The following is a 27287-nucleotide window of genomic DNA, read 5'->3' as shown; positions in this document are numbered from 1 at the left end:
GACCAACATGATTGCCTGGACTTGTGAACAAGGGGGGAGCAGTAGATGTCATTTAACTCCAATTTAGGGAAGCTTTCAGCGATGACTCCCACAATATTCTTGTATCCAAGTTAGGACGTGGTGGTCTGGATGGGTGGACAACCATGTGCCTTTAAGACTAGTTGAATGCTGGGGCCTAGAGAATGGTGGTTAATGGGTCTTCAGAGGTTGATCCTGGGACTCATCCTGTTTCACAACTTTATCAGTGACCCAGAGGAGATAATTAAACTTGCAGCTGACACCAAACTGGGGAGCCAGTGTGCTCAAGGGCTTGGAAGCCTGAAGGAAAAAGCCAACAGCAACTGTATGAAATTCAGTAAGGACAAATGCAAAATTCAGTAACGACAAATGTAGGACAGTCCTACATCTGGGAAGGAGAAGCCACTGAACAGACAAGGGACTGACTGGCCAGAGAGCATCTCTTCCAAAGAGGGGCTGGGTTTCCCAGCAGACAGCTAGCTGTGTGCCCTGGCAGCAAGGAAGGCCAGGAGTGTCCTGTGATGATGTATCACAGTTGCTCAGGACCACATTGAAGGCAGCAGTTATCCCCTTTGGTGCTTGTTAGACCGCACCTGAAGTACTGCATCCAGTCTTGCCCCCACCCCACCCCCCATACAGGAAGGACATGGATAACCACCATTTCAGCAGAAACCACCAAGGTGGTTGGGGGCTGAAGCACTTGGACTGTGAGAAAAGGCTGAGGGAGATGGGCTGGTTTAGCCTGGAGAAGAAACAACATTGAGGGAACCTAAGAGCAATCAGTACCTCGAAGTATCCAGAGGTGCTTGACGGGAGGACAGGAGACAGCAGATGTAAAGGAAGAGAGGTTTTCAAACTGGCTTTAAGGAAAAGCTTTTTCCCCCTCCGATAAGGACAGCCAAGCAACTGAGCATGTTTCCCAGAGAGGTGGTTCAGTCACCATCCTGGTTTTCAAGACCTCACTGGACAGAGCCATGAGTAGCCTGGTCTGATCCCATCGTTGACGCTCCTGTCAGCAGGAGGTGGGCCTACAGACCTCCAGAACAGCTTTCCAGTTGTGAATGATGCTGTGGTCCTGTTGATCAGGTGGTCATCCATGCTGTCTTTGAAATGGGTGCAGGCACAAACTTGTGAAAGGATACAGTCAGAAAAAAAGTCCTTTTTTCCTAAAAACAGTCACAAATGTGTCTGTGTGTATATATATGTATCTATCTATACATATATAAATATGGGGAGGCATTTTCAGTTTTTAGATTGATATAAAAAAAAATGAAAGGAAACTCTCTTGAAACAGGCTTGCATATTAGAAGCTTTTTCTCTTTCTCCTCTAGGGCAACTTGTACTGAAAAGGATGTTCTTACTACAAGTTTTGGGATGTGGGACACAAAGTAGCAAGATTTGCTTTAGAAATAAGTTACAAATCCTTGTATCTGATCATACACCATGTATCATACGGGCTGGGTCACAGTCACCAGCTCTCCAGTGTGTTTTATAATGTTAGTCAATTTTTATCCCTCTCCTCTCTTCTTCTGGGGTAATCCTATCGCAAAGTATCTCCAGTTTTGTTCTCTTCTGGATGTACTTCTTGGCAACTCCATTGAAACTCATATTTCGTATATTAGCAGAGAAATCAAGTAGTGGCTTATAGGTTTCGTTCTGTAGGCTTTTTGTGAAGACTGTGTAGGGACTCTGATTAGAAAATTCAAGGAAATCATACAGGGTTAATGCCACCCCCACTCCCCCAAGCAATTCCTGGTTCCAGGAATAGGCTTTGCTTTGATTTTAGAAAGCAGGCTGGTGTTGTTGTGCTGTAACTTGTGGTGGCAGTGCTGAAAACATGTCTAGTGATGGAGTTTGAGGAACACCTTGCTGATAAAATATTGCATCCCGTCCATCACCCTTCTATTGTTCCTGTGTTTAATTAGACAAGTCATAACTACTTCCCTATGGAGTACTTACTTCTCAGTCTCAAACACACATGTGTTGTCAAATGTTTCTTTTGTTAGTATTCAATGGTACTTGCACGCAGCTTTTGCCCCATCTTTATTGGTGTCTTTTAATGAGACCTTTGTAGACAAAAGAAGAATGTAAATACATACATATATATGGAAATATGTATGTGTACACATTATATGTAAAAATAATCATTCTCTCTGAAGTAATTCTGTACATGGAGACATCCTCACTAATGCCAATAGAAGTTTAAGGTAAGCTAAAATTACTTCTTTGCAGAATTTTTTTTTATATAGAAACTTTCCATTTTTAAATTATATGTATTTCTGAAAATTCAATTAGGCAAATCTTATTTGGTGCACATTTTGCTAGTAATAATGGGAAATTCTGAAAATTCATGCTGTTGTTAAGTTAATAGATATAGACATTAATTGGAATGGAGAAGTGGTAAGAAAATACAGTTAGTGAAAGGAAACAATGACCATTTATAAAAAGGATCCCTCACTTGATTTACAATACAGTATTACTTCAGTATCTCACTTTTGCACGTTGTGTCCTTAAATAAAAGCATCATATTCTTCATTTCAGAATTATTAACCACACTGGGCTTCCTAGCTGTTGGCTACTGATTACTTGCCTTGATTTTATTAAATACAACTTAAACTAGTAAGGAAAAATGCATGTTACTTTATACCTTTTTTGAAAGTCTTGAATATTCTAACCTGCTGGCCTCTTCTTGTAGTCTGTTCTGCTTGCACAGGTTGGGTACCACAGTCCTTCTCTTCTATCTTTGTGCATGTGCTCGATGACTTGCAATTTGTAATAGCTGTTATGTTTCGCATATGTTGCCTATAAATGTGATGTGATCTATCAATACATTATATTTGTTCACAGTCACAATGACAATATATCAACAAGTTTGTAAAGCTGTCCTGAAAAGATGACTTAAACCTTTAGCATGTTGTGATAGTGTTAAATGAAAAGTGATGCTGAGAAAAATACTGCTTGGCTGGGTTTGTTTTGAAGGCATTGTACTGTGTACTTACAAGCAAGTATGTCTGTCTGGTGTTTCAGTTTGTTTTCTTACTCTCTAGTTTAGCAGAGCACAAAGATATGAGAGTGAAAACTTGAAAAAGGACCATATATTTTTTATTTTCTGGTCAGTCATGACATAAGTAAACATTTTGAAATAAAAATATCTAAATCCCCAAGCAGCTATTATTTTCTGAAGTACCACTGTTGCGATTTCATTTTTCCTTAATAGCCATTGTTTCAGACTTCGCTTCTTGTAGGCTTCATTTTTATGAGGACACATGTTAAGTTTTCGATTGTGCTTCAGGGAAGGAAGATGATGAACTCTTTGAAGGTAGAGGTGAATGACTGAATATTAGGAAAAAGACTTTTTTCTAACCTAACTCTGGTTTTTACTATTGTTTGGGGGCACTGTTGCCTCTTAACATTAGCAGGTAGTGTCCATTCCCTGTGAGTCTGTGATAATGTTTTGGCCCTGGCGTTGTTCTTGCATTAACCCCAAACCACTCTTTGTATTTTCTACTGATGTGCATCTGTTACCTTGCATAGCCATCCACCTGCAGTGGCTTTGGTCTGAAGCCATGCACTGAGTCACGTACCCATTGAGTACATACTTTTCATTTTATTGGGAGTTAATTGTGTGACAGATGCACATAAGTAGGGATCACGAAAAGTGTTTTGACTGTCCGTATGTAAAAGAGTACAGAGTGAATATACTCAGCTGTGCACTCTTGCTTGGGTTCTGCTGTCACTAGCTCTCTGAAGGTCTTTGCGGAAGATAAAATCAAACATGTTCTCTGTTAAAATTTCAGTGTGCTTGGATGACAAAAAAAAAAAAGAAAATGCCTTGTTGCATCTTTCAGCCATTTTTCAGTGTCTATTTCTGAAGAATGGTGAGAAAAATAGTAGATTGTGAAATGCAGTCAGAGTTTTCATTTGCAGTGATGCTTCTTAATGAACACTGTTGCATTCCTAGGATCTTTCCCAAAGGTCTATAGGAACTGTTTGAGTGTACTGTATGCAGAATTGCTTTCCCTTTCTGTTTCTCTGGAGAGCTTGGTACCTTCTTTTTGAAGAGTCCCTTTTGTTTATGTGACTGTCTCAGCCTCTCAGAGTGGGATCCATTGCAAATTGTATGCATCTAAATCAGTACTGCTGTATTCCCTCTTCTTCAATGCTAATGTTCATCCAGTCCCATGCAGAGCTGATGGAGCTTGCTAATCCAGAAAAAAAACACAAAAACAAAAAAAAACCACCACCACCAAAACAACAACAGAAAAAAAAGGTTCATTATTTTAGTAGGTTGGCTTTCTGTCAGGTTACCCAGTTCTTCTAGCTCACTTCAGGACCAAATACCAGACTGGCTGTGCTGGTCTGAAGAAGGCAGAGGAAGGGGGGTTGTGTCTACCAGGGAGGGCGACAAAACTACAGCCCTTCCACTCACATTGGCTTAAACTTGTTGCAGTGCTCTATGTCTTCAGTTCCTTTATGCCAGCTTGAGTAAATAAATCATTCATAATGTACAGCATCCATTTTTCTTGCTGGAATGCTTTTCATCTGTCACTCTGTCTTAAGATTGTGCTTCTTTCAGGTTAATGTTGTAAAGTTTTATGAAGATAGCCATATATTCTCTGCCACTGGCACTTCAACCTGTGCCTTCAAATAGTATATGATCAACTGTTTTGGTGTTTACGCTTACTGAAGTGAAAGTACACACCGTTAGAGTAGCTAATCAGCTGATCAGTCTGTTCATCAATGAGAAGGTCTTATCTTACTCTGATAAGATCTTATCAGGGTAGTGCTCTTAAAAAAAAAAAACACAACAGATATATGTCTGAACAAACAAGTTCTTTTCAAAGCATGTATATCTTTACTACATGTTGCTACTCACATTACTGTACTTTCAAAAGAGCTCAGTTGGTCACAGACTTCTAACGGTATCACAGCCCTAATGTTAGTACTGGCTTTTAGTACTTAGTTCAGAAACTCTTGAAGTGTAGAGTATTGAGGTTTGGAGCTGACACTGCTCACAACTGTTGTTGCATATAAAAAGATGTTGTTTAAAAAAAACCAAAACAAACAGCCCCCCCAAATCTGACAGTTTGTTTATATCTTGACTTAACAGTTTTTACATAATTTTGAAAGAATTCGGGTGTTGGCGAAATGTTTCCCTGGCACCTCTCAATGGGGAAGAAAGGATGTTTTAGTCATTATAGTACTGGCTTTGAGCTTTGAGTTCAGTTTATCCTTATTTTAAGTGATATATTTAATGTCAGTGTAATCTTAGTAAAGAGTAGTGCCACAATGTAGGGCTAGTTTTTGAAGTGTGTTTAGAGAATACCGGCGATGTATTGATTTAGCTGTAGAATTAAGATTGTGTTAAAGCCTATGTAAAATAACTTCATTGGGGTGTTAATGATCATAAAGTTTTAAATAAATTATAAAAGGAAAAAACAGCACAACTTTATGACTATAGATGAAAACTGTTCTGGTGATGTTTTTTAAATGCACGTTTTCTTTCTCAGCAACTGTTGGGTGTAATGAAAGGAAGAGAGAAAAAGGAACAATTAATGCACCATATGTACAAAACAAAAAAACAGTCTGTAGGTGTTACACTGGACGTTAATTTGTTTTAGTCCCATCTATCTTTTTTATGTAGCCAGCATTTACTCATTTGTATTGCATTTTGAAAGACTTGTACCCAGTAATGGATACTTGCTGTTCGTTGTTCTTGTTTTTTTCTTCTAAGCTAAAATGTGTGTGTGTGTGTGTGTGTGTGTGTGTATATATATATATATACACACACACACTTTCGTTATTTTGGAAACCCTTTCTCTCTTGCAGAAAACACTCCATTTCTTCACAGTTTAACCCTACTTACGGATATGGGATGATTTGAAATCCATCCATTATTAAGCAACAAAATTACACAACATCTTAATGATTTGGGGCTATTTCTTTTCTAGAAGAAATAAGCAGTTTCCTCTTCAAATCTTGCTAGGACAGCAGCTGCAGATGAGAATGAGCTTCCATATTTAATACATTCTATTAACTTCACACATACAAACACACACTCACTCACTCACGCACCCAGCGTCACATTATAGGTGAACAGGCCCTAATTAAAAGCACACACCATCTGCTGGTGTGCGGCAGCAGGGTAGCACTCCATAACCATACTGATTCCTGTGATTGAAATGTATTATTTATGAGCTCAAAGAGAAAATATGCTGCTTGGCTGGTGGAGGCTACATTAGGAGCTGGATAGCACCATCTAATGGTATGGAGTGCCTCTGGCTGTTCATCTTCCCTCTTCTTCCTCTCCCATCCTCAGTCTCCTCCCCCAATATTTTTGTTTTTCAACGTTGTCTTTGGAGGGTTTTATGATCATGTTTCAGTCAATTTTGTGTCTCGTGTTTCACTTTTATACAAGATTGAAAATGGTTGTTGAAATATTACACTATTTGTGGGTTTTGCAGCAGCATTATTTATTTTTTTTCCTTCCAGCGCCACACAGGGTTTTAGTTTCTGTAGTAAAAATGATACTGATGTGATGTGGTGATAGAGAAGTGGGACATTATCAAGATAGCTGAGCAGGATCACTTTATTACCATTTCTCCTTCCCCTCTCAAGCATGCATGTAATGAAAGTATCTACTGCTCAGTCTGAAAATTTCATTTTAATATTGAAATTGTCTTTTTTTTTTTTTTTTTTTTTTTTTTTACTGAGTGGTACACTACAGACTGCGTAAAGGTCCTTTACTGGGTTGAAAAGAAAGGGGAGAGATTTGGGGGTAGCTGTAGCATTGTACCATCCTTCCTGGTAGCAGAGATCATGACCTCTTCCTGCTTGTAGAGATTGTGTCCTGTTATTGCTGTTTTAGTTCGTGGGGAAAAGCGTGAGGAGGTGTTGGACTGTGGACTGAGGGGTGAAATATTCCTTATCAAGAGAGGAAAGGTGTGACAGGGAAGGAGCCCTTTCTGTTATGGTTGGTCCATCAGTCTGCCTTTATTGGCTGCGGGAGTACAAAGTCAGAACTAGTAATAACATAATGTATTTAGTGGTTAGTTCAGTGACCTTTAGAGTATGCAGAGTGACAACAGTTGCACTGATTCAAAATAATTTGGGGAATATTTTTTTTCTTCTTAGGCTTTTTGTTATGTTCTTGAGTTTTGCAGTATCCATGCCAGGCATCTAACAGTATATTTACGGCAGTAACAAGCATGAGGACTGGACTGATATGTGATACACAAATTTTTTCTACAATAACTTCCAGTAAAACCACTTTTTTTTTTTTTTAATTAAAGAATCTGGTCACTCTTTCAGCTGGGGCAAGACAAGACCCTAAATAAAAAGATATATGTATAAGTCTGGCAAAATAAATATATCTGTGTGTGTATGTGTATGTATATTTATTTTAAAAAATCAGCATGTTTTAAAGAATGTTGAAATGTCATAAACTGTGGCACATCTATGAATACATGTTGTCTTATTGTTTGTGTTTAGAATGTATGCCATCAGAAGGATAAGAGATGCCTTCAAAGAAAACAAGAATATAAAGGATTCTGAAAAAATAGAAGAATTAGTGAAAAAAGCCAAAGCAAACCTAGAGGTTATTCATCGGCAGGTATGTTTTTTTCTCTCATTTTATCTAAGAGTTATACACTTCTCAGTCAACTGTCCTATACCAGTACAGATGGAAAAAATAAATTCTTGCTCAGAACATCTCTAGATGGACAGTAGTTCTTGCATGTCTGAGTCTGAGACGGTGGGAAACATCCGTTTCTCCATGATGGTTGCTGTAGGACATTTAGGGATGTTTGTTCCATTAGCAAGAACAGGCCTTGCTATCACACGTTTATATGCTCTTCTGTTACCTTTTCAGTTGTTTATTTTACCATCTCTTCATGCTGCTTCTCTGCCCTGCCCTAATTTTCCTTTGAATCTGTTTCCTCTAGCCCATGTGTATTAGATTGCTTTCCTCCTTCCATCGTAGGTTTAGAATAGTGGCTGTGACATTCACTCCAAATAGGCTTGCCCTGTGTGTTTGTTTTTCCCCACCTCTAGATACAGTGTTAGAACAATAGCAAAACAAGAAAATCCTAAAGTGAATTAAGTAAATGCTGGCTAAATATGTCCAAGCAGGGTGACAATTTTTTCTTTGGAAAAAGTTGAGCCACTGGCAATATTTTTCTTGACCTTGTCCAAGTAGCATTTGTGGTATCTTGGTTCCTTCCACTAGCAGCATATTTAGACATGAATTATACTTTGTTGAACTTTAAATACTTCATTACTTCTCATACATACCCACTGTCTTATCTGCAGTGACCACTGGAAATTTGAAGAAAGCATGTTTCTATGGCTGAACTCTCTAAGAGCACTTGCAGTGCTTAAGCTGTCCCTCCTTGCAAAATCCACACTTACTGACACCGGTCAGAGCTGAGTAGTACTTTTATTAAATATCAAATTAATATGTGCTCCTGTTCCTCCATGGTCTGTTTTAACATTAATCTTTTAACAACCAGCAGGTCATTTAGCTGGATTCTTACTTCAGTAGAAAGCTGAGCCCTTTGATTTGGCAATTGAGTATGAATGTTTTGGTGCAAGTTTAATTATTTCTTTGGAATTTCTTCTCCCGGGAACAGGTGGTAGTTTGTGCTACCATAGTTTTGCCTTTTTTTTTTTTTTTTTTTTTTTTTTACCCTAATGCTATTTTTGTATTTTGAAAGCGTTTCTCAAAGAAGCAATTCAGTTTGGATTGATTCAATGCAATTATATTTAAATGTTGGGGTGGGGTTTTTTTCATACCTGTAGGTGATGTGTAGCATTTTCAGCCCTTTTTTTTGAGGTTTTATCTTAGAGAGCCTTGATATCCAATATTCTCCGGGGAAATATTAGAGGCTGGAGAAGGCAATGAAGGAGGTGTTACAGGAAGAGTCAGAGATCACTCAGATCTGAGTTAGTAGTTTATTGAGTTATAATCGGTAAATTTAGGTACGTAAAGTATTTAGTAAGTACAGATGGATTGGAATACTCTACTGTTTACTACACTTTAAGTTAGTATGGGATACAGAAATTATTGCTTAAGCTTAGTTATACTATCTCAAATGTTACATACATGCAAAAAAATGTCACTTACCAGCCCGTTGATGTCTGGTGTCAGGTAAGGGATCTTTCAGCCTGGAGGGGTAACCTTGAGAGGAACCCCTACTCAAGGAGAGATCACCGCACCGCAGCCAGCTGCTATGGAGGGAGAGCTCAACTGACACTAACGGCTGCAGATATTTATAGTGTAAAGTGGTTGATTTTTAGTCACGTTTTCTGCTGTGTTAATGCAGTTTCGGCCACTTATCGGCCCATTCTCCAGCGAAACTTTGGGTTTGGTGCTCAGCTCTTCCCTGACAGCCTCACACAACAGATTAACTTTGGTTAAGCCTACTTGCTAAGCATCTGCCTGGACCAAAGTACAGTTACTTCACACAGGAGAAGTTCATCTGTTACAGGGGTGGCAAAAGGTAAGAATGCACGGGGTCAAATTCTGCCACTTACAGAAATCTTCATTAAAGAAGTAACAATTCGTGGCTGTGGGATGTCCCATAGTGAAATGCTACAGAAAATCTCTTCTAGATTGTGGCTAAGATAAATTTCTGTCAGCATGCCTGAAAATGCTCTGTGATGCTTGCAAGTAAGAATGTAGACATTGTAGCTTTGATAAATAAGGAAAACATTAGTGAGGCTACCACAGTAAGTGTTTTCCCATGAAATGGATGACTGAAGTGTACTAAATTTATTTTGAAATATCTTAACTAGGACCTGCTTGGCACAAGTCTTCTATAATACCAAGTACTTCCTTATTCTGCAAAAAGTTCAATTTCAAGGTACCAAAGCACTTGACATAGGTGGGAGATATTGTTCCTGCTTTATAGATAATGTATCTGCGATGCTGATTTGTAGTACTTTAATGTTCAGGTTACCCTGACCTGATGTGGCTATGATTTGGCTCTTGCTGGTTCTGTGAGCCTAAATAATAAAAGGAAGTTCTAAGTCAAGCGGTGGGTAAGTTGTGTTAAAATAAAAGCTTTCCAGCTTTTCTTTTGACAAAATGTGGTTCTGCTGACTCATCTAAGCCGTAATAAGTCTGGGTTAGACTTTAAAATAAAACTCCTGTCTCCTGTCTGAGTCCTGTGAACACCCAGATTACCTTATTACTGTAGACCCTGAAAAAATCTACCATTTCTCTAAAACAGACTCCTGACAGGGTTGGACTCTTGTGGGTCTTGTCTTGCACCTTTTAAGAAATTTTTGTTTAGCGTAAAGGTTGTCCCTCAGCATCAGATAGGTCTTTCAGCTGCCTTGGAAAAAGTAGGAAAAGCAGGCAGGCTTGGTTAATCTCTGTCTGGTATACCCACTTACTGTCCTTTGTAAAGGAGTTTAAGGATACTTTGTGTTAGGAGGTTGCTAGTGAACACTTTGATCATACATAAACATACATGTACATGTGCCTGTACATACACAGCTATCTCTAATAAGCCTGCACATGAGCAATAGGTAATTGTTTGATATACCAGTCTGTATTTTGCACTGCTAAAAATGTTGTGCATTTAATTCTTCATTCAAGAAAAGGACAGCGATAAAAGGTTAGACAGGATTTGTTATTTTCTCTTAGCTTGGATTCTGCTTTTTTTCATTTCACCAGCAGAATCATTTTAATCTGCTACTTCCCGCCACCCCCACGCCACCCCTTTTGCTACTTTGTAGTAATGGCAAAGAAATTTTGTAAGAAATCTTTCTTGACTGAAGATTGAGAGACATCATTGCGAGCCACATTTTGCTCTACCACGTAATACATAAATCTCGCTTTAAAATATTTTATATGTAAGTGTGAATTTTTCAGCCGGGAAGATGTTCAAAGGCAAAAAGGGCGTGTAGGGTTCCAGTTCCCTGGAATAGCATCACTTGAATTTTCAGAATATGAAACTCTCCACATATGTTTTAGTTTTGTAAACATAGAAAACTAGTATATCTTATACATTATAATCAAACTGTTGTGAAGCAAACTACATTAAATACCTATCTTTCTGTTATGCATTTGTTACTTGGAGGGTGTGTTTGTCACTGCGACATACCAAAATAAAGCAGAATGACCTTGGTTATTGCTAAATTTGCAGAGTTTTGCTTGTTTGTTGTTTCAAATCTTAGTTATTTAAAGGATTCTCCCACATGTGAAACCATTCTGCTAAAGCTAAAGTAGTTTTAATTTGAATCATATTTTGGTATAATTCCATGTAAGAATGTAGGGAAAATATACTTTAAAAGTAAGGAATATTGAAGTCTGACACAACCTCCCCTTTTTAACACTGCTAAAACAGTGAAACTTACGTTGAAGTGTCTATTCTATGTCACACCTCCTAGAAATTTTCCAGACAAAGTATAATCATGCTGTATTCAGTTTTGGAAGGAAGTATGTGTTTATCTTACATGTTTGTGGGAGCAACAGACAGTAACACACATAGTAACATAATAGGCAATGGAACTTTTTAACAGAAAATAAGCTGGTAAAAGAAAATTAGTTTATCAAGAGAATGTGTTGACACATGAGTCCCTGCAAGACTTCATGTTTGGGTAACAAGGATTGTTTTTTTCTGAGTCGTTCCCCCCCCCCAAAAAAAAAAAAGTGTTTCTAAAAAATTTGAGAACTGTTCTTTGCAGAATTTCTATCATGTTTCATTGTCATCTGTCTTTCAGCTGCAGAGGAAGAAATAAATATTGGAAAAATAGCAACACTGTCTTAAAAGTGAGGTTTTCAATAGAGCTATTAAAAACCTTAGCATCTAAATTTATATTCATATTTACTTGCTGTCAAATTTAATCTTGCTCTGTGGAAAAACATTCATTCTTGCTCCCTGTTTAATTGAACATTTAAGTAATGAAGTCATCTGACATTATTAAGACTTCATATTATGCTTGGTTAGTTTTAAATATAAAGTGCTTTTATTTTTAAATGCAGAAGCACTGAAGCAAATGTAAGATCTAGCATGCTTCTTTTTTTTTTTTGCCAAGTTTGGGGTTTATTATGATGTAGCACATCTTGGTATTGCTGACTTTTACATAGTGTGTCGATAGAAATTAAATAATATCCCACTTTGCTGACAATTTGTTGTTACTCTGAAATCAAATTTATATTCACTTTACATTCTAATTTATGGTTTAGTCATCAAAGTGACCATTGAAGTGTAAGGTTCATAAATAACTATTTGAATCAGCCTAGTGGGAAATGTGAAATAGTGACAGATTACTGTCATTTTGTTCATGTCAGTCACTGTACAATTTGCTTGAATGTTATAAAAGTAGCTTTATAAAGCTGAAAAGCATGGAGGAACATTAATCTCTGCCTTAGTTGTCCTCTGCTTGTTATTGGTTTCGATTTAAAAATAGTCTGGCTAAAGGAAGGAACAACTGATTCCTTTCTCAACGCTTTGAAGATATTTTTTGTGTGTTTACTATGTAAACAGTACAATTTGTGGTGTCTTCCCTGTAAAGGACATTGTGAGAAATGCATTGTCACAAGTAAGTTTGAAATAGAAAGTCTTAAAAAGTTTTGAGGCTGTCTTGAGGTCCTTTGAGGATTATTGTAACAGCTGTTCCCCAGCTATGCTAATATGACTTCATTTGTGAGTTTCCATTGCTATTGGAATATGTTAGTGGTAAGAGAATTTGCCCTGAAATGTTACTGCTGTTGCTGAGATTCAAGATTTATAGAAGCCACTCTGAAATTAGGAGAATACTTAGTGTTTTGAAGTATTCGCTAGTTTTCTTTGTGTCATGCTGTCTCTCAAGTATTGAACTGAAAATATAAAAGTGAAATTCAAAAGCTATATTAAGACCTGTGTGCTCTACTGAAATCCATGTTTTAATTTATAGGACATCTCATTCTTATGTATTCCTCCACAGTACTTTCTGCTCAGCTTTAGATTGTGGCTGGAAACTACCAGTCATCTTTTTGTCGCACTAAGGATTACTTTGGGTTTACTGGCAGCTCTGAAGGCTTTGTTATCAGTAGTAATTTGACATCACACAACTACAGTATGCTTCGGTAAAACAGTTTTGATATTTTGAAGCCTTTATTTGTCCCTTTAAATAATCCAAACTGATGAGAATCATGGTTTCCAGAAACTTTTAGCAACGAGACAAAAGATGCACCATGTGTGCTGTGTGTGGATCTGCTTCCTTTACAGCTGGATAGTCATCAGCATTTTCTCAGGGAAGAGATGAACTTTTCTTTTTCATTGGAGTTTGAGTTATTCTTCCTCAGTCTCCATATATATTACTGCTCCCTTCAGATAGAAGAATGAAGGAATGTGATTTTTGAAGTATGAAAACTCTATTAAAAAGGTTCCACTGATAATGATAAATACTATTTGCAGCAATTTTCATGTTTGCAGCATGTTGTAAGTACATTCTGATCCTTGCAATAATGATTGATTATAGTAATGTTAGTTCTGTTTCTTTTAATGAAATGCTTTGTGACCACGCCTTGATAAAAATCTGTATCATGCTTAATGTGAAATTTCAGTTTCATATTCTTGTGTTTCTCCGTATTTGCCATTTCTAGTAAAAATAATTAGTATGGTCTTGTTTTGAAATTTGTATAAAATAAGAACAGTTGAACAGTTCTGATTTTTTTTGGGTTTTAGCAAGCCCAGTTGTCAGGGCAGCTGTGTGTATCCAAGTACTGTGCCTTCTTGAGGGTTCATTAACAGTATCTCCTCTTAGCAATATCAGATTCAGGTAACAGTTGAATAGACGTGGAGATTATACTGAATGAATGTACTAATACAGCACTCATCATAACATGAACTGGTAATAATATAGCCACAGCATAAAGAAGCATATTTCTGTTAATCGAAATAGTATAAACATTAAAACACACTAGCAAGACAAGCAATTTCAATTATAGTTGCTCTAAAAACTGACAGAAGTACCTTTAGGTTACTGCGCCTGCTCTGGATTTTATTGGTCATTGTTTGTGGCTTTAACAGCAAATACTCCCATTGTTTTTCATAGTTCACTTCTGGTAATCTAGTACTAGTAAAAGTAAGATTGATTTGCAGCAAGAGCAGGTAACTTGGTGAATGCCAAAGTGTATGTATTTCTGGACTGAAAGCATATTGTTGAGCATTCAGGGGACTTGTACCAGTTTACACAGTTGTGAATGACATTGGAATTGACTGTCTCAAGGAACTTGTCAACCTTCAAGAAACATTCTGTGTGTCTGAAGTTCCCTGTGTTTATGCTGCAAAGCACTGGGGGGCTGGATGCCCTTAGCAGGAGAAGGTTCATTATGAAAATTCTTACTAGTAGTTTTAGTCTTGGGTTACAGGTCATATTCTGTCTTAATTTCTATGAATACATAAGAAAGTTGCAAAATACTATGTAATGTATTTGATTATGTTAGCAACACTTTTGAAGCCAAGAGGAAAGAATAGCTGGAAAAGCTCTTCAAGCATGCACACTGCTGTTCAGGAATGTATATGATATTGGCAAGTCACGTTGTCCTGCTGGCAGCCAGTTATGCTGGAGCTCTAATATGGTTTCCTCTTACCAAGTTTGTCACTGCAAGGAAATTTTAAAATCACAGATTAATTTACTGCTTCTCTTGAAAAGCTTCTTAAATTATATTTAATTTTTTTCCAGCTTCACAATGGCATTTTTCTACAAAAATGTATTTTTTCTGCAAAAGTTTATAGACTTACAGCTCTTACGTAACAGGATTGTCCTTGCAGGTTTGCTGCTTTTTCACTAGTGTCATATATTTCTGTTCATTACAGCTGCACCTACTGTTCCTACCGGATTAAGCCAATGTTATACTCAGAGAGAACTACTCTTACCTCTAGAGCTATTTAGTTTGTTAAAGCAAGTAAAGGCACAGGAAAGAGTTTTCAGATGCCTCGTTCACAGAAAGAGCAGGAAGTATATGGCATAATCAAGCAATGGGCAAATATCCTGTTGAAACAGTTTTAAAAAGTCACTGCATCATATCAATTTCTCAAGGCAATCAAGCATCTATATGCTTCTAAATAGCTGCAATGGTATCTGGGATTTAGCAAATGATTGGCATGAGCCTCTTGCATTTCTCTTATTGCTAGCCTGTTCCAATACTGGTAGTCAGAAAAAAGAAAAAAAAAATGTAATAGGAGTGACTTTGAAAAAGGTTTGGTAAATTTGAACAGATACCAGGTGAATTGGAACTTGTCCCGTTGCAGGGCATGTTAGCAGTGAGGTCCACTTCGGCCAGCCTTTTCAAGTAGCTTTTTCATCTTGGCATGTATTGTAACAGATGCCAAAAGCCCAGAGCTGTCATGTCAGCTTCATTTCTAGCATCTGAGTCCACAGTAAGTATAATGGACATTTTACCGGTCTTCAGCTGGCATGTCTCTCCAGGTTACCCCTGTGTGAGTCTCCAGAGCGGTGTTACTCCTTAGACTTTCATTTAACTCTCCTGATGGAGAGCAAGATTGTATTTTCAGACGGGATTTGCTGCTGTTTGCCCTGCTGATTAAATTACAAGTGGCAGGTTTTGCCTGCAGTATTAAATACCAAAGTAGACCCTGCATTGAAAGTAACCTTTAGGCTACAAGCAAAGGCAATTCAGATGTGGAATGAGGCTTTGTCTCTCTGATCTAAGAGCCTTAGTGTAAAACATTTGATGTATGCAGTAACCTTTCCTAAAAAAAAAAAAAAAGCTGATGAGTGTTGGCAGCTGCTTTTAAAATACTATAATTATCTGTCATAAAGAGGTGTAATTATTTTTGTTACATGTATTTAGTGGCTAATCTGGTGAGGTTGGGGCCTTATCATAAATAGTAAGTAGTTATATAACGCATCCAGAGCTCTGAGCATCTGATGCTGTGCACAGAGGAGGGCTGTCTGAAGGACAGGGAAAGGACTTACGCTATACTGAGCAATTTGGCATGGCAGGATGCTGTATCTCATGAAGTAAATGCTGGGTGTAAACTTCCACATGGAAAAGAGTAAGTTTCATCAGCCTGGCTGCTCAGTAACTTCTTAAAACAGTTAGCAGCACTGACTGAACTGGTCTGTGCTGAAGAAAGCTCCAGAAACAAGGGAAGCTCACGTTTTCAGGGAGATATGTTCATCTGCACCCCCCTCTTCATGCTTTCTCCTTTCCTGTGTTTGGTGTCTCAAGGGCCAATTGCCCAGTGTGGTGATGGATGTGTGAATGAATATGGTTCTTAAGGGTGGCTGTTGCAACAAAACTTCAAAGGGATCCTCTTCCAGCTGAGGTGAGTAACAGCAGGTGTGTGTGTGTCCTAGTATAAATATAAAATGTTGCCAAGAGCGGGAAGGTACAAATAAGTGCTGGTACTTTTGATCATGGCTTAAAGGACTTCTGCCATGTTTCTAATCTCACTGTGTTGAGTTGATGCCTGATCTGGTTTGTACAGGTGCCAGTTGGGGGAGGGTTTGAAGACTGAGTTTCTACGATTAAAGTATATTAACCTTTGAGCAACTTTGTCTTTCTTGCTGTGTGATGTCTGCTGCAGAGCAGAACATTTGTAGAGGATCTTTTTTTTATGCAATAGGAAAAAGAGAAGTATGGCAGTTTTGTGTGTTATTTATGAAATATATAACCTTATAAAGGCTTGCATATATATTGTGACTTATGTTCACATCAGAACATAGATTTTTCCTGAGCATCCCTTTTCAGTGGTGATATCATGGAGTAAACCAGTTTTAAGTACAGCTAGACCTTGAAGAAATGAAAAGGATTGCTGTTTTGAGGACTTTTGAAAAAAGTAAGAGAGACAAATTACAACAGTGACTTCTGTTTTGATCTCCTGCAGTTTGATGGTGTTTTTTTAATCTGGTTTTGTTTTATTTTGCCTTCATTTGCTTCGTTGGTTTTGTACTGCTTTTTGAAAGGACACAGTGTCAGGTTCCATGGCACTGCAGCTGAGCAGGCACACTTCCTTCCAGGAGGAGCTTCGGCACTTTGTCTGGTGCCTCAGATCCCCAGGACTGTGTTCTGCTGCCCTTGAACTGCAGTCTGTAATTCAGGATGACAGTGTTGGTGTTGATGCCCTCACTAAGTCACCTAGTGCTGTAGCTGTGGCACAGTGTTGGGTTTTTTAATGACATTTTCTTCCCCCATGCTCAGTCATCAGTCTCTCTGCGTATTAGTGAGTTTTCTCCTTTACAGCTAAGGAAGCGAAGAGGGAGCGTTTTAGCTCCTCTTCAAGCTGCTTGCATTCTTTTCTGTCCTTTCAGGTGGCCATGCTTCTCCTCTCAGCACAGTGAAAACACAGTATGTAAAATCTTCCCCTGCTACTCTAAATTAGATTCCTTTTTTTGTTTCTGCCACAGATAGTTTGTCAAGTCTAAAGAATTTATTCTCGTCTTCATTCTCAGCATAAGGCCAGCCTGCAAAGAGCTCTGTTTGTCCTGTTTGCTCCAAGAATCTGGCTTCACGAGTGCTTTTTATTTCCCTGTCTTACTATCATCATTCTTCTTCTGTTGGTTCAGTCACTAAAACTTCCATTATTCTGGTTGCAGAGGTGCCAGTTGTTTTCTTATTTTAAAATCGCTTGTCAAAATTAAATGTTTATAAGCCCCACCAAATGTTAACTGTCATTTAATAAAAATCTGGGGAAAAAGTTACTGAAAAAAAAAAAAGAGAGAGAGAAAAAAAGAAGCCTTCTTCAAGGTTCTCTGTCTGGTGTGTCTGCATATATTGTAGTCTTCTGGGGGTCCACTCTGCGGGTCCATTGAATACCCCTGTGGTTTAGCATAGCACCAGACATGTCACTGTCACTAATACTGTTTGACTGAATTTTCAGCCAAGTAAACTCACAGTGATCTAGTTTTACTTTGACAATAAGCATAAACATATATGGCCTTCACTTAAAGCTCTTTCTAACAAAGAAGCTTTTATCATCAACATGTTATGTTTCAATTATATCTTTTGCAGTAATTTTGATTCTCTCTAGTGTCTCTAGTAAGCTGCTTGTATTTGAGGGAAATGTTTGATCCATGAAGTTGTGATGAAAGGCCAGGCTTTAGGAAAGAAAGTTGCTAGACTCCAATATCAGCATGTCTGATCCAGCCCTTGGAAGTTTAAGCAGGGAAAACTGTTTTCTAGACAAGAATGTAGTGAGAAGTTTAATTAGTGTTTACGCAGTCTCCTTGGTACTGGTGCATTGCTGCTGTCTTTAGCTCTGTGCTTTCTGAGGTGAGCCTGGTTTTTTTTGGCCATTAAAAGCTATAGCTGCAGTGCCCTTCATCTTGGTGACAGGCATTATGCCAGTACATTAATTCTGAAAGCAAGTAAAAAGAAGAAGGAAAAAAGGAGCCCAAACTCTTCCAGTCACATTTAAATCACAAATTGACCGATTCCTGTTGTTGTTCTCTCTGGGGTATGTCAGATGTATGCTTTCCCCCTTCGAGGTATAGGCTGCCTGAATGTCCTTCCTAGGCTGTGTGCTTTGTAGGAAGTGAGCCATTACCAAGCAGAGTTTTGAGTTCACCTTTATAATTTGATCACCTGTAGACTGTACCTAAATACATACTTTGAAATAAAGATCAGCTGTTTATCCTGTAAACAAGGTCTTGTCCCTCGCCAGGGCAGTTCTGAATATTGCAGTGTAGTGGCTAAATAATATGTTCATAGTCTTTCTCCTGTGAGCATGGCTCACTTGCTGAGCAGTTGCTTTGGTAATTTTTACCCTGTTTTGATCTGAGTATATGGTTAATGAGAGTGTTATGTGACCTAATCACCTAGCCTTTCACATTAATACAGATATTGTTTGTAATTCTGTTGGTTTTGTTGTTGACTCAATGCTTTCGTTATGTGTTCAAGTGATCTTAATTTTTATTGAGAGTACTTTTTGTCTCACAGAAGTCTAATTTCTATGCACATTTGTCAGTAGTGAATACTTATGGGGGGTGATTACTTTCTTAACTGCTTGTGCCAGTATACCTCTGGGAGGTTAATCAATCTTGTGTTTTTTAATTGACATCAATAATGTGTTTACATTTATCAATATTTCTTAATTGTCAAGTTATAACAGTGGAACTTCAATAATAAATCATGCCAATGGTTAACTTCATACATTAGACTTTTAAGAGTCTCCTTAAGTAGTTTGACGGGTTGTAAATTGCTTTTAAATGATTTGTGCATATGCTCATGGAGGAAGAGGAGAAAAAATTGGTATGCAAAGTTGTGCTGTAGAATACTGAAGAACTAACCCATTGACAGTAAAATACCTTTACCATATGTATGGTATGGTTTATGGGTTAAAAAAGGACGTAAGTCTTTTCAAAGTGCTGGTTTTATCACTAATAATTTTGTGAGTATGACAGTATATGTACACTGGTTGTGCCATCCCAAGGGACTTGTCATGGCTGGGCCTCTTTCCCCTCAGCTTTACAAGCAAGGCAGAGGGCAGAGAGTATTACTAGTACCACTGCTCCTTCACAGAGGTAGTAGTGAGGTCTGGGAAATGAAGGCACCCTGATTTTAACTATGCATTTCACAACATGCCCGTCCTTAAGATACAGAGATGGAAATGAAGGAGGCTACTTCTGTTTAAATTCAAGCATATATTTAAAGACTTTGGCACATAGGAAACTAAATTGTTTGCCCAGATCCCCAAAATATGCTTACAGCAGGAATTAAAGCATGATGTTCCAAGTCTTACAGCACTGGCTGTCTCTGTAGGTATCCCTTTATCATCTGCCTCACTCTCTGCTTTTCTCCCCTTTAGATCCAAGTAGCAGTAGACTGGAGAAGAATATCTGCTTAGAAGGCTGGCAGGATGCTGACCACATTGTTTGACAGTCTTACCATGTTTTATGGGCCACACTGAAGACAATATAAAAATCAAAACCCCTGCCTAATGAGCAGTGAAGAAAGACTTAATGCTGTTATTTTCCAGTTAAGTGAGAGCCAGTGTGAAAACCCGGATAGGAAAAGAAAGAAGTAGGGAAGCAGCGCTCTGTGGTTTTTGCAATTTTACTTGCCTTTTTGATTCAGATCCTAAAGGTGAACTGCGGTTTTTCAAGTAAACATACATATACATACAAAAATTCAGAAAAAAGTCAGTAACGTTGTTAAATATGATATTAAATTAATTATTTTAATATCATACTGTGTAGGGCCTAATTTTACAATGCTACTTGCAGAAGGAACTGTTGACTAGTTACCTGAAATGTTGTAGAATTAAATACATTTTACATGGAGTTAGAGTTACACCATTTGCTTAATTTGAAAATGAGTTTAGAAATGCTTATTTTAGGAAAGAATAACAGGTGAGAAGTTGGAAGATCTGGAGAATAAATATGACTAACCTCTAATCAGTTGAAACGGTAGGAAAAGAATATTTGTATACCTGATGGTAACAAACCCCCTTTATCAAGAGGTGAGTAAAAATGTCACCAGGATCTCAGTCCTAGGAAACAAAAAGACTGATTTAAACTTCCAAATCTTGATGCAGGTAGCAAAATTCCCTGTCATTTGAACTATTCAAGATTAGATGTGTCTGCATCCCATTACTCTTGCCTTTCTTCTCCGTCCTGGATCCATCCTCACATCGTACTCTGGCTTAGTACTCTAAAATACTGTATTTCTATGTATTTCAAGTAAGATACTGTTAGTTGAAAACTATTGTTAATAAATTGATAGTTTTTCCTTCACTTCTTTGATCTTGTATGAGAGGCAGCTGGCAAACAGGTGAGTTAAACAGTAATATGAAGCCTGACACTGTCCTACCCAGTGTCATGACTGAAATTTCTGTAATTCCTGTCCTCCTCTTACTAACTGAAGAAATCATGTGTTGCCTGGGTCCTAAAAATATATATATCAGGCCCAGAGATTTTGTTGTCAGTGTACAAATGTCTGTTCTCTAACATCAAGGCTAGTTTTATATGAAAAGACAAAGTATTAGATGTTTCCGTTTTAGTCTAGCAGCCATTTTGTTGACTTCTTGTAAATGTGAAAAGTAATAAATTAAGCCTCTCCCTTTTTTGAATGAGAGAAGACTGATAAGACACAGCTATCTAACAAACAAAATTACAGTGGTTACCAAATCAAATTGCATTAAAGCAAGGATGTGTAATCAATCTCTTTGTGAAGGGTAAAGCAATTCCGAAGACAAAACCATCGACGCTTTATTTAGCATGGCAGATGAAGTACGTTCATGTTGCGTGTAGAGGGCTTTGCAGTAGGGTGCTTGTGTGAACAAGTTATATTCTGTTTCAAAAGCTGGCATCCCGGGGTGTTGCTGATACAGATTATCAGCCCAGGTGCTGCTGCACAGGTTCTGAGCTACTGGTTGTCTGCATCCATGTCTAGGAGGCTGAGCTTGGGTCAGCATATGAATGTATGAGCGCGAGTCTTTAAGAAGTGGTGACCTTTCAGTGGCATTCAAATTGTATTTGCCCTTTTGGTTTCAAACCTGCTAAGATACCTGAGGTACATGAAAATAAATTTAGTTTGGCTGTGTGGTGGGGTGACGCTGGCTGGATGCCAGGTGCCCACCGGAGCCGCTCTGTCACTGCCCTCCCCAGCTGCACGGGGGAGAGAAAATGTAACCAAAGGCTCGTGGGTCGGGATAAGGACAGGGAGATCCCTCTGCAGTTACTGTCACGGGCAGAGCAGACTCGGCTCGGGGAAATTAGTTTAGTTTATTACCAATCACATCAGAGTAGAGTAATGAGAAATAAAAATAAATACTTAAAAACACCTTCCCCCACCGCTCCCTTCTCCCCAGGCTTAACTTTACCCCCGATTTCTGTCCCCCCTCCCCGCCAGCGGCGCAGGGGACGGGGCATGGGGGCTGCGGTCAGTCCATCACAGCTGTCCCTGTTGCTCCTGCCCCTCGGGGGGCTCCTCAGCCCCAGCCCCTGCCCCGGCGTGGGGTCCCCACGGGCTGCGGGGGGGGATCTGCTCCCCCGGGGGCTCCCCGGGCTGGGGGCACAGCCTGCCCGGCCGGGGGCTTCACCGCGGGCTGCCGGGGAACCTCTGCTCCAGCGCCTGGAGCCCCCCTGCCTCCTCCTGCCCTGGCCTGGGGGGCTGCAGGGCGGTCGCTCTCACAGTCTCACTCCTCTCTCCGGCTGCGGTGGCAGTTTTCTTTCTCCCCTTCTTAAATACGTCACCCCAGAGCCGCTGCCACTGTCACTGATGGGCTCAGCCTTGGCCAGCAGTGGGTCCGTCTCGGAGCTGGCTGGCATGGGCTCTGTCAGGCATGGGGGAAGCTTCTGGCACCTTCTCACAGAACCCATCCCTGTAGACCCTCTGCTACCAAAACCTTGCCATGCAAACCCAAACCCAATACAGGCTGTTAGCATGAAATGTGTAAAATCTTGTCTGAATCAAGTTCAGAAAAGGTTATTTTCATGCACTGTCCCCCAAAAGATACTTTAATGCCACCATAGCTGGAACAGTAGGTTAAACTAGTTCAGTTGCCAGGTTTTCCAGTACTTTTGAGGAAGGCTGAAATTGCTGCTACCAGGTCATCAAGTAGGATATATTTTGAAACCTAAGTGAGCCTGGTTACAGGAAACTTTTTTAACCTTCTTAGCTCAGACAGCTTACATTGGGGGAATACTGAGGCTACTGAGAAAGTAAGGAGTGTAAAGAATATCCAGAATATATGTTCCTTTTAGGTTGAAAAGAGAGGATGGCTGTTTCCTTCAGAGTATACCTTCGCAGATTGATAGCAAGGATCTGGACTTGGGCTCACAAATTTCTGCTGACTAATACGAGTGTTTAAGAGCTCAAGGTACTCTGGAAGTCACTAGAATGCAAGCTGCAATATTACATAAGCACTCAGTAACATGAGCTTTTTCCCTCTAATACAGTTTCATATTTGAAAAAAATCAGTACAGTGTAAAAGTAGAGCTTGTGGTCTTTTGGTAAAGCTCAGGCCATATGTGTTTCTCTTTCTTTCCTAAATCTTCAGCTAAAAGAAGAGTAACTTTATGCAACTATCCTGCCAATCTGTGGGCCACACTTCCTTCGGGGAGTTATTCTTGAGCTACACAGTGCGCTTTATATTTTTCACAGGTGCTTGGTATATGCATCTTATGTTGTAAAGCTGAAAGTTCTGGGTAGGGGAATGATGGGGTTTGAAGAATTGCCCAGTAATCGCTGCACTGTTGTGCTTGCTAGCATACAAACCAGGAGCCATTGAAGCTCAGCTGATCGGACTTCAGTGATGGTACTTACACTTTCAAAGCTTAGTGTTCGAGGGTTAAGAATTTGTTTTTTAAAAAACACCACACAGCTTTTACCATTCTGTGCAAGTCAGTAGTAAGTTCATACCTAACTCCTCTGTCATGATGACATTTGCTCTGGAAGTAGTGGCAGGTAATTCAGTGAAGATCAGGTTATGTGTTTTGTATATCCATGTAAGGTGGTAAAATCTGGCTGTATAACACACTGGTTTCATCAGTGCTGCTTGACTTTCGTTTTCATTTTCAACTTTTCATTTAGAGTGAAGTTCTTTATTTGACTTGCTGGCTAAGGCTTTTTAAAGTATAAATAGCAGTCTTGTACCTGTAATACAGAGTGCTGCAAAGCTGAGAGAAGGAGAGTCTGACCTACTCTTACAAAAGAAAACAAAACTGAGAAAGGGTGGAACATAAGAACAGAGAGATCCAAGGTTTCTCACCATATAGTAATGGATATGACCTTTAATACTGAGGCCTTTGGATCAAATTTAAGTTGGCATTAAAATTTTCTAATAAATTCCCTGCTGAATCTCAGAGGTTTTTTCCTCAGATTTAATTCAATAAGGTCACAATAAAGCAAGTGCTGTCTGTGCTATTGTAATTGCTCTCAGCAGGCTGATAATATTATTGCAGAGAAGTGCCAGCTACTGTGCTTTTATTTCTTTCTTCAAGCACTCTGCTTCCTACACATTTGCTCCCCTTGCTCTCAGGTCTACCCCAAGTAGGAAGTGAAGCTGTTTTAAATGCCATTTGCTTCTCATTTTAACATGTTTTTACAGTAATGCTTTCCTGAGTCTCTTCAACAAAGGGAATAAAAGCATAGCCTGTCTTAATTGCAGAATTACTGGGGGCTTTATTTCCCTTCCTTAATTCTCATCCAACGTTTATGCATTGGATTCAGCCTCTAAACAAGCAATGGTTAGTTCATTTTGGATTAGTGCTTTTAGGGTTATAGAGTAGATGCACAGCTAAAGGGTTTTCTTGGGCACATGGGGAGAGATGCTAAATACCCACTGTCCTGTTTCACGAAAAAATGACAAATTGCAGCTCATCACAGTGAGGCGTATGTACGAGGTCCTGTACTTGTAGGTTGATACCACATCTTCTTTTGTAGCATGATTTTCAGAACAGCATTGTTAATGTGATGTTTCTTGTATGAATGTGAATTTATGCTTAGCGTGCTACTGGTAGATCTGTTACTACTGTACTGGAAGTAGTTCAGTACAGTAAATAAATGCAAATGCAGAGTGCTGTGATCGTGGTTGTCCGTATAATTCTATGTGACTATGAGAGACCCAGTGCAGCTTCACCATCAACTCCGTGTGAGTTGCACTAGCTGTACACTAAATTTCTAGATGCAGTTTACTCCTTTTTCCAATGAGACCTGCTGTCTAAAATACCAAGTTTCTGTTTGTAGTGGTGACATGTCAGGAGCTGTGTACATCATGGCTGGTCCTTCTTAACAAATGAAGAGGTAGTTTAAAACATTGTAACTGGATCACATGATCGGTATTTTGGGGTGACTACGGACCAGTCTTTTAGGTGTGGTGCTAGATAGGATTTTTTGGTTGTGTACACAAAGTATTAATTCATGTTCCCCTACCTCAGCACAATCGGTAGCTCATGCCTTTGCAGTTTCAAAGGACCAACCTGTCTATAGCTGAGTGCTTCTGCTTGGTATTCCCATCTGGCTTCCCGCACCCTGACTGACTTCACATTTACCCATCTTCACCCTCCTGGTCCATTATCTTCCCCTTGACGCTTCTCTGTCTTTCTCTGGGGCCCTGTATTTCTGAAGTGTCATGCATGGGGTATTTTTTGTCTGTCTCCAGCCACATGCAGACATTGACAATTTTCCATGGCATTCATTGCGGACAAAGAACCCAGTCTCTGTACAGAAGAAAATTACTGGCATGGATATTCAGCTGATTATTTGCATACTCAGTTAACATATGTACAGTAGAATATGTCCTCTCGCCCACCTGCAATTGACTGGAAAGGAGGAGCAGCAAAAGATGTTTTACAAAGGCAATGCCAGTTCTGAAATGCATGCAGCTGTATTCTGCCCACCTTCAACCTCCATGGCAAGCAGAATTCCATCAGGGCTACCCTACAGCATGCAGGCAGTTTTGACATTGCATAGGATTGCTTGCATACCTGTGCTAATTCTGCTTCAGTAATTAAAAACAACAGATGATGATCTTCAGTCATAACATTTCACCCACTTTAATATTTCTCATAATTTCTTTTTTTCTTTTTAATTACTCTCGATATGTCTACTCTGAGCCATGCATCATATGGTGCTGGTGGGATGTATACAGCAATGCCAGCACACCTAATGAACTTCAGTGATAAAAACCATGACTTCTGCAGTGTGTGGAGTTTCTCCCATCCAACATGCAAGCATGTGGAAGGAGGTCACTCCTGATCAATAACTGCTCATTGCTTTTTACTTATGACATACGGATTTTAATTTGTATTTCCTGCTGCTGCCAGAGGGAACTAATTTCTGATATCAGAGATGCAATGCAGCTGCTTTGAAGCAGAATGGTCCTGAGATGAAATGATGTTACTGACCTGAAACACTTCAAAAAGCTTGATTCCGAAGCCTGCTGTGGTTTGAGCTTGCAGTTTCTGACATAGGTTAACGTTGCTCTGAGTCATTGTGAGACATGATCAGATTGCTTTGTAAATTAAATAATGAAACATTTGTGTGTGAGAGTTCCTACTATAATTAATAGTTAGACTGTGCTTTGAAAAGATCAGAATGTACATCGCACAATGGTAGGATCTGGAATTTGCTTTCCAAACTTGACTTTCAGTTGTAGAGATGTGAAGTTTTCCAAAATCCAGGTTTGATTTATAATGCTTTGCTTGTGCATTAACCGTAGAACATGGGATAAATAATCAGATAGCCCTTTGGTTATTGTGACTTTTTTTCAACTAAACTAATAATCTGACATGAGTTATTTAGAGAAAATTCCTGGTGTTTGAGATGACTTTTCCCTTAGTTCTCCTGTAGATCTCAGCTTTGTAGTGATAAGTTTCTTTCAAGGGTTTTGGTAAAGCAGCAAAAGTAAAACCTAGCATTCTTGCCAATTCTTGGCAATTTATGTGTATGAATTGCTAGTAGCCTGAAGCTTCTGAAGTGCTGTATGAATTGTAATAGTACATGTGAATCAGTCTGCTTTCAGATCCGTCAAATGGTATTTAACACTTACTAGCCTAGATACAACATTTTGAAACCCTGCCACTCTTGCAAAAATGTTCAATTCCACATAACAATTCTACCCTAGCTATTACAACCACATGTCAAACTACGCAACGTGGGATATGAGATAGCCCAATGGAGGATATGGATGCAATAGTTAGGCAAACTCACTGAAGTTAACATCTGGACTTTTTGGAATATGGAGACAGAAATTTTAGCATTAATTTTTTTAATTTCTAGGCAGACTGTCCCTCACTGTGGTAAATAATAGAAAGTTTCATCTCTTTTCCTTGCACAGAAAGTAAGAGTTGAGTAGATTTGAATATGGGATTAAAAAGACTTGGTGTTTTAACCTGATATTTTAACCTGTGGTATTGTTACACTTACTTGTAAATGTTTTGCTTGACACTACTCTCTGTGTCTTAAGAATTGTGTTGAACAGCTGCTTTTGTAGTAAAAAAACATTAAATATTTGCCAATCCCATGTAAAATTTTTGGAAGAACTGAGAGCTTGATCTCCTGATCTGACAGAAAGAATCTTTCAGTTCCATTTCTTCAGAGTAATAATGGGGGCATTTCAGATTTCTAGCTGTTTTCTTTTGGTAGTATTAGATAACCAGGCAGTTGGTAGAAGTCACACTGAGGGGGACAATGTAAATTCTATGTTATCAAGAGCCATTTAAGCAGTATCTGTTCTGAAAATAGTCCTATATTGAAAGAATCAATTGCAGCTATTTCTGATTTGGAAATGCTAGGGTTTTGGCCAGATATGGGATGAATGTCAAGTCCTGCATCATATGTTCCACTGGACTTTTTTACCTTT

General features: G+C 38.9%; 1 protein-coding gene and 1 long non-coding RNA gene across 6 annotated transcripts in view; both read left to right on the top strand.

The window, feature by feature from the left end:
- The window catches only part of LYRM4 (LYR motif containing 4), a 91900-nt gene that overhangs the window by 15491 nt on the left and 49122 nt on the right, over positions 1-27287 (top strand). For all 5 annotated transcript variants that reach the window (XR_013926902.1, XR_013926903.1, XM_080379981.1 and 2 more), the window contains one exon: positions 7510-7630. Coding sequence is in view for 3 of the 5 variants with exons in the window: in XM_080379981.1 (XP_080236107.1) it covers positions 7510-7630 (121 nt within the window). In the remaining 2 variants the exon portion in view is untranslated. The remainder of the gene's footprint in view (positions 1-7509; positions 7631-27287) is intronic.
- LOC308060826 lies at positions 11662-26821 on the top strand. The gene is made up of 2 exons (XR_013926926.1): positions 11662-16307; positions 19788-26821. It is a non-coding gene; the product is annotated as an uncharacterized lncRNA (long non-coding RNA).

Source organism: Falco punctatus (genome assembly GCF_963210335.1).
Source record: "Falco punctatus genome assembly, chromosome: 3".
NCBI classification, from domain to species: Eukaryota; Metazoa; Chordata; class Aves; order Falconiformes; family Falconidae; genus Falco; species Falco punctatus.
This window is presented reverse-complemented; position numbering and strand designations above follow the sequence as displayed.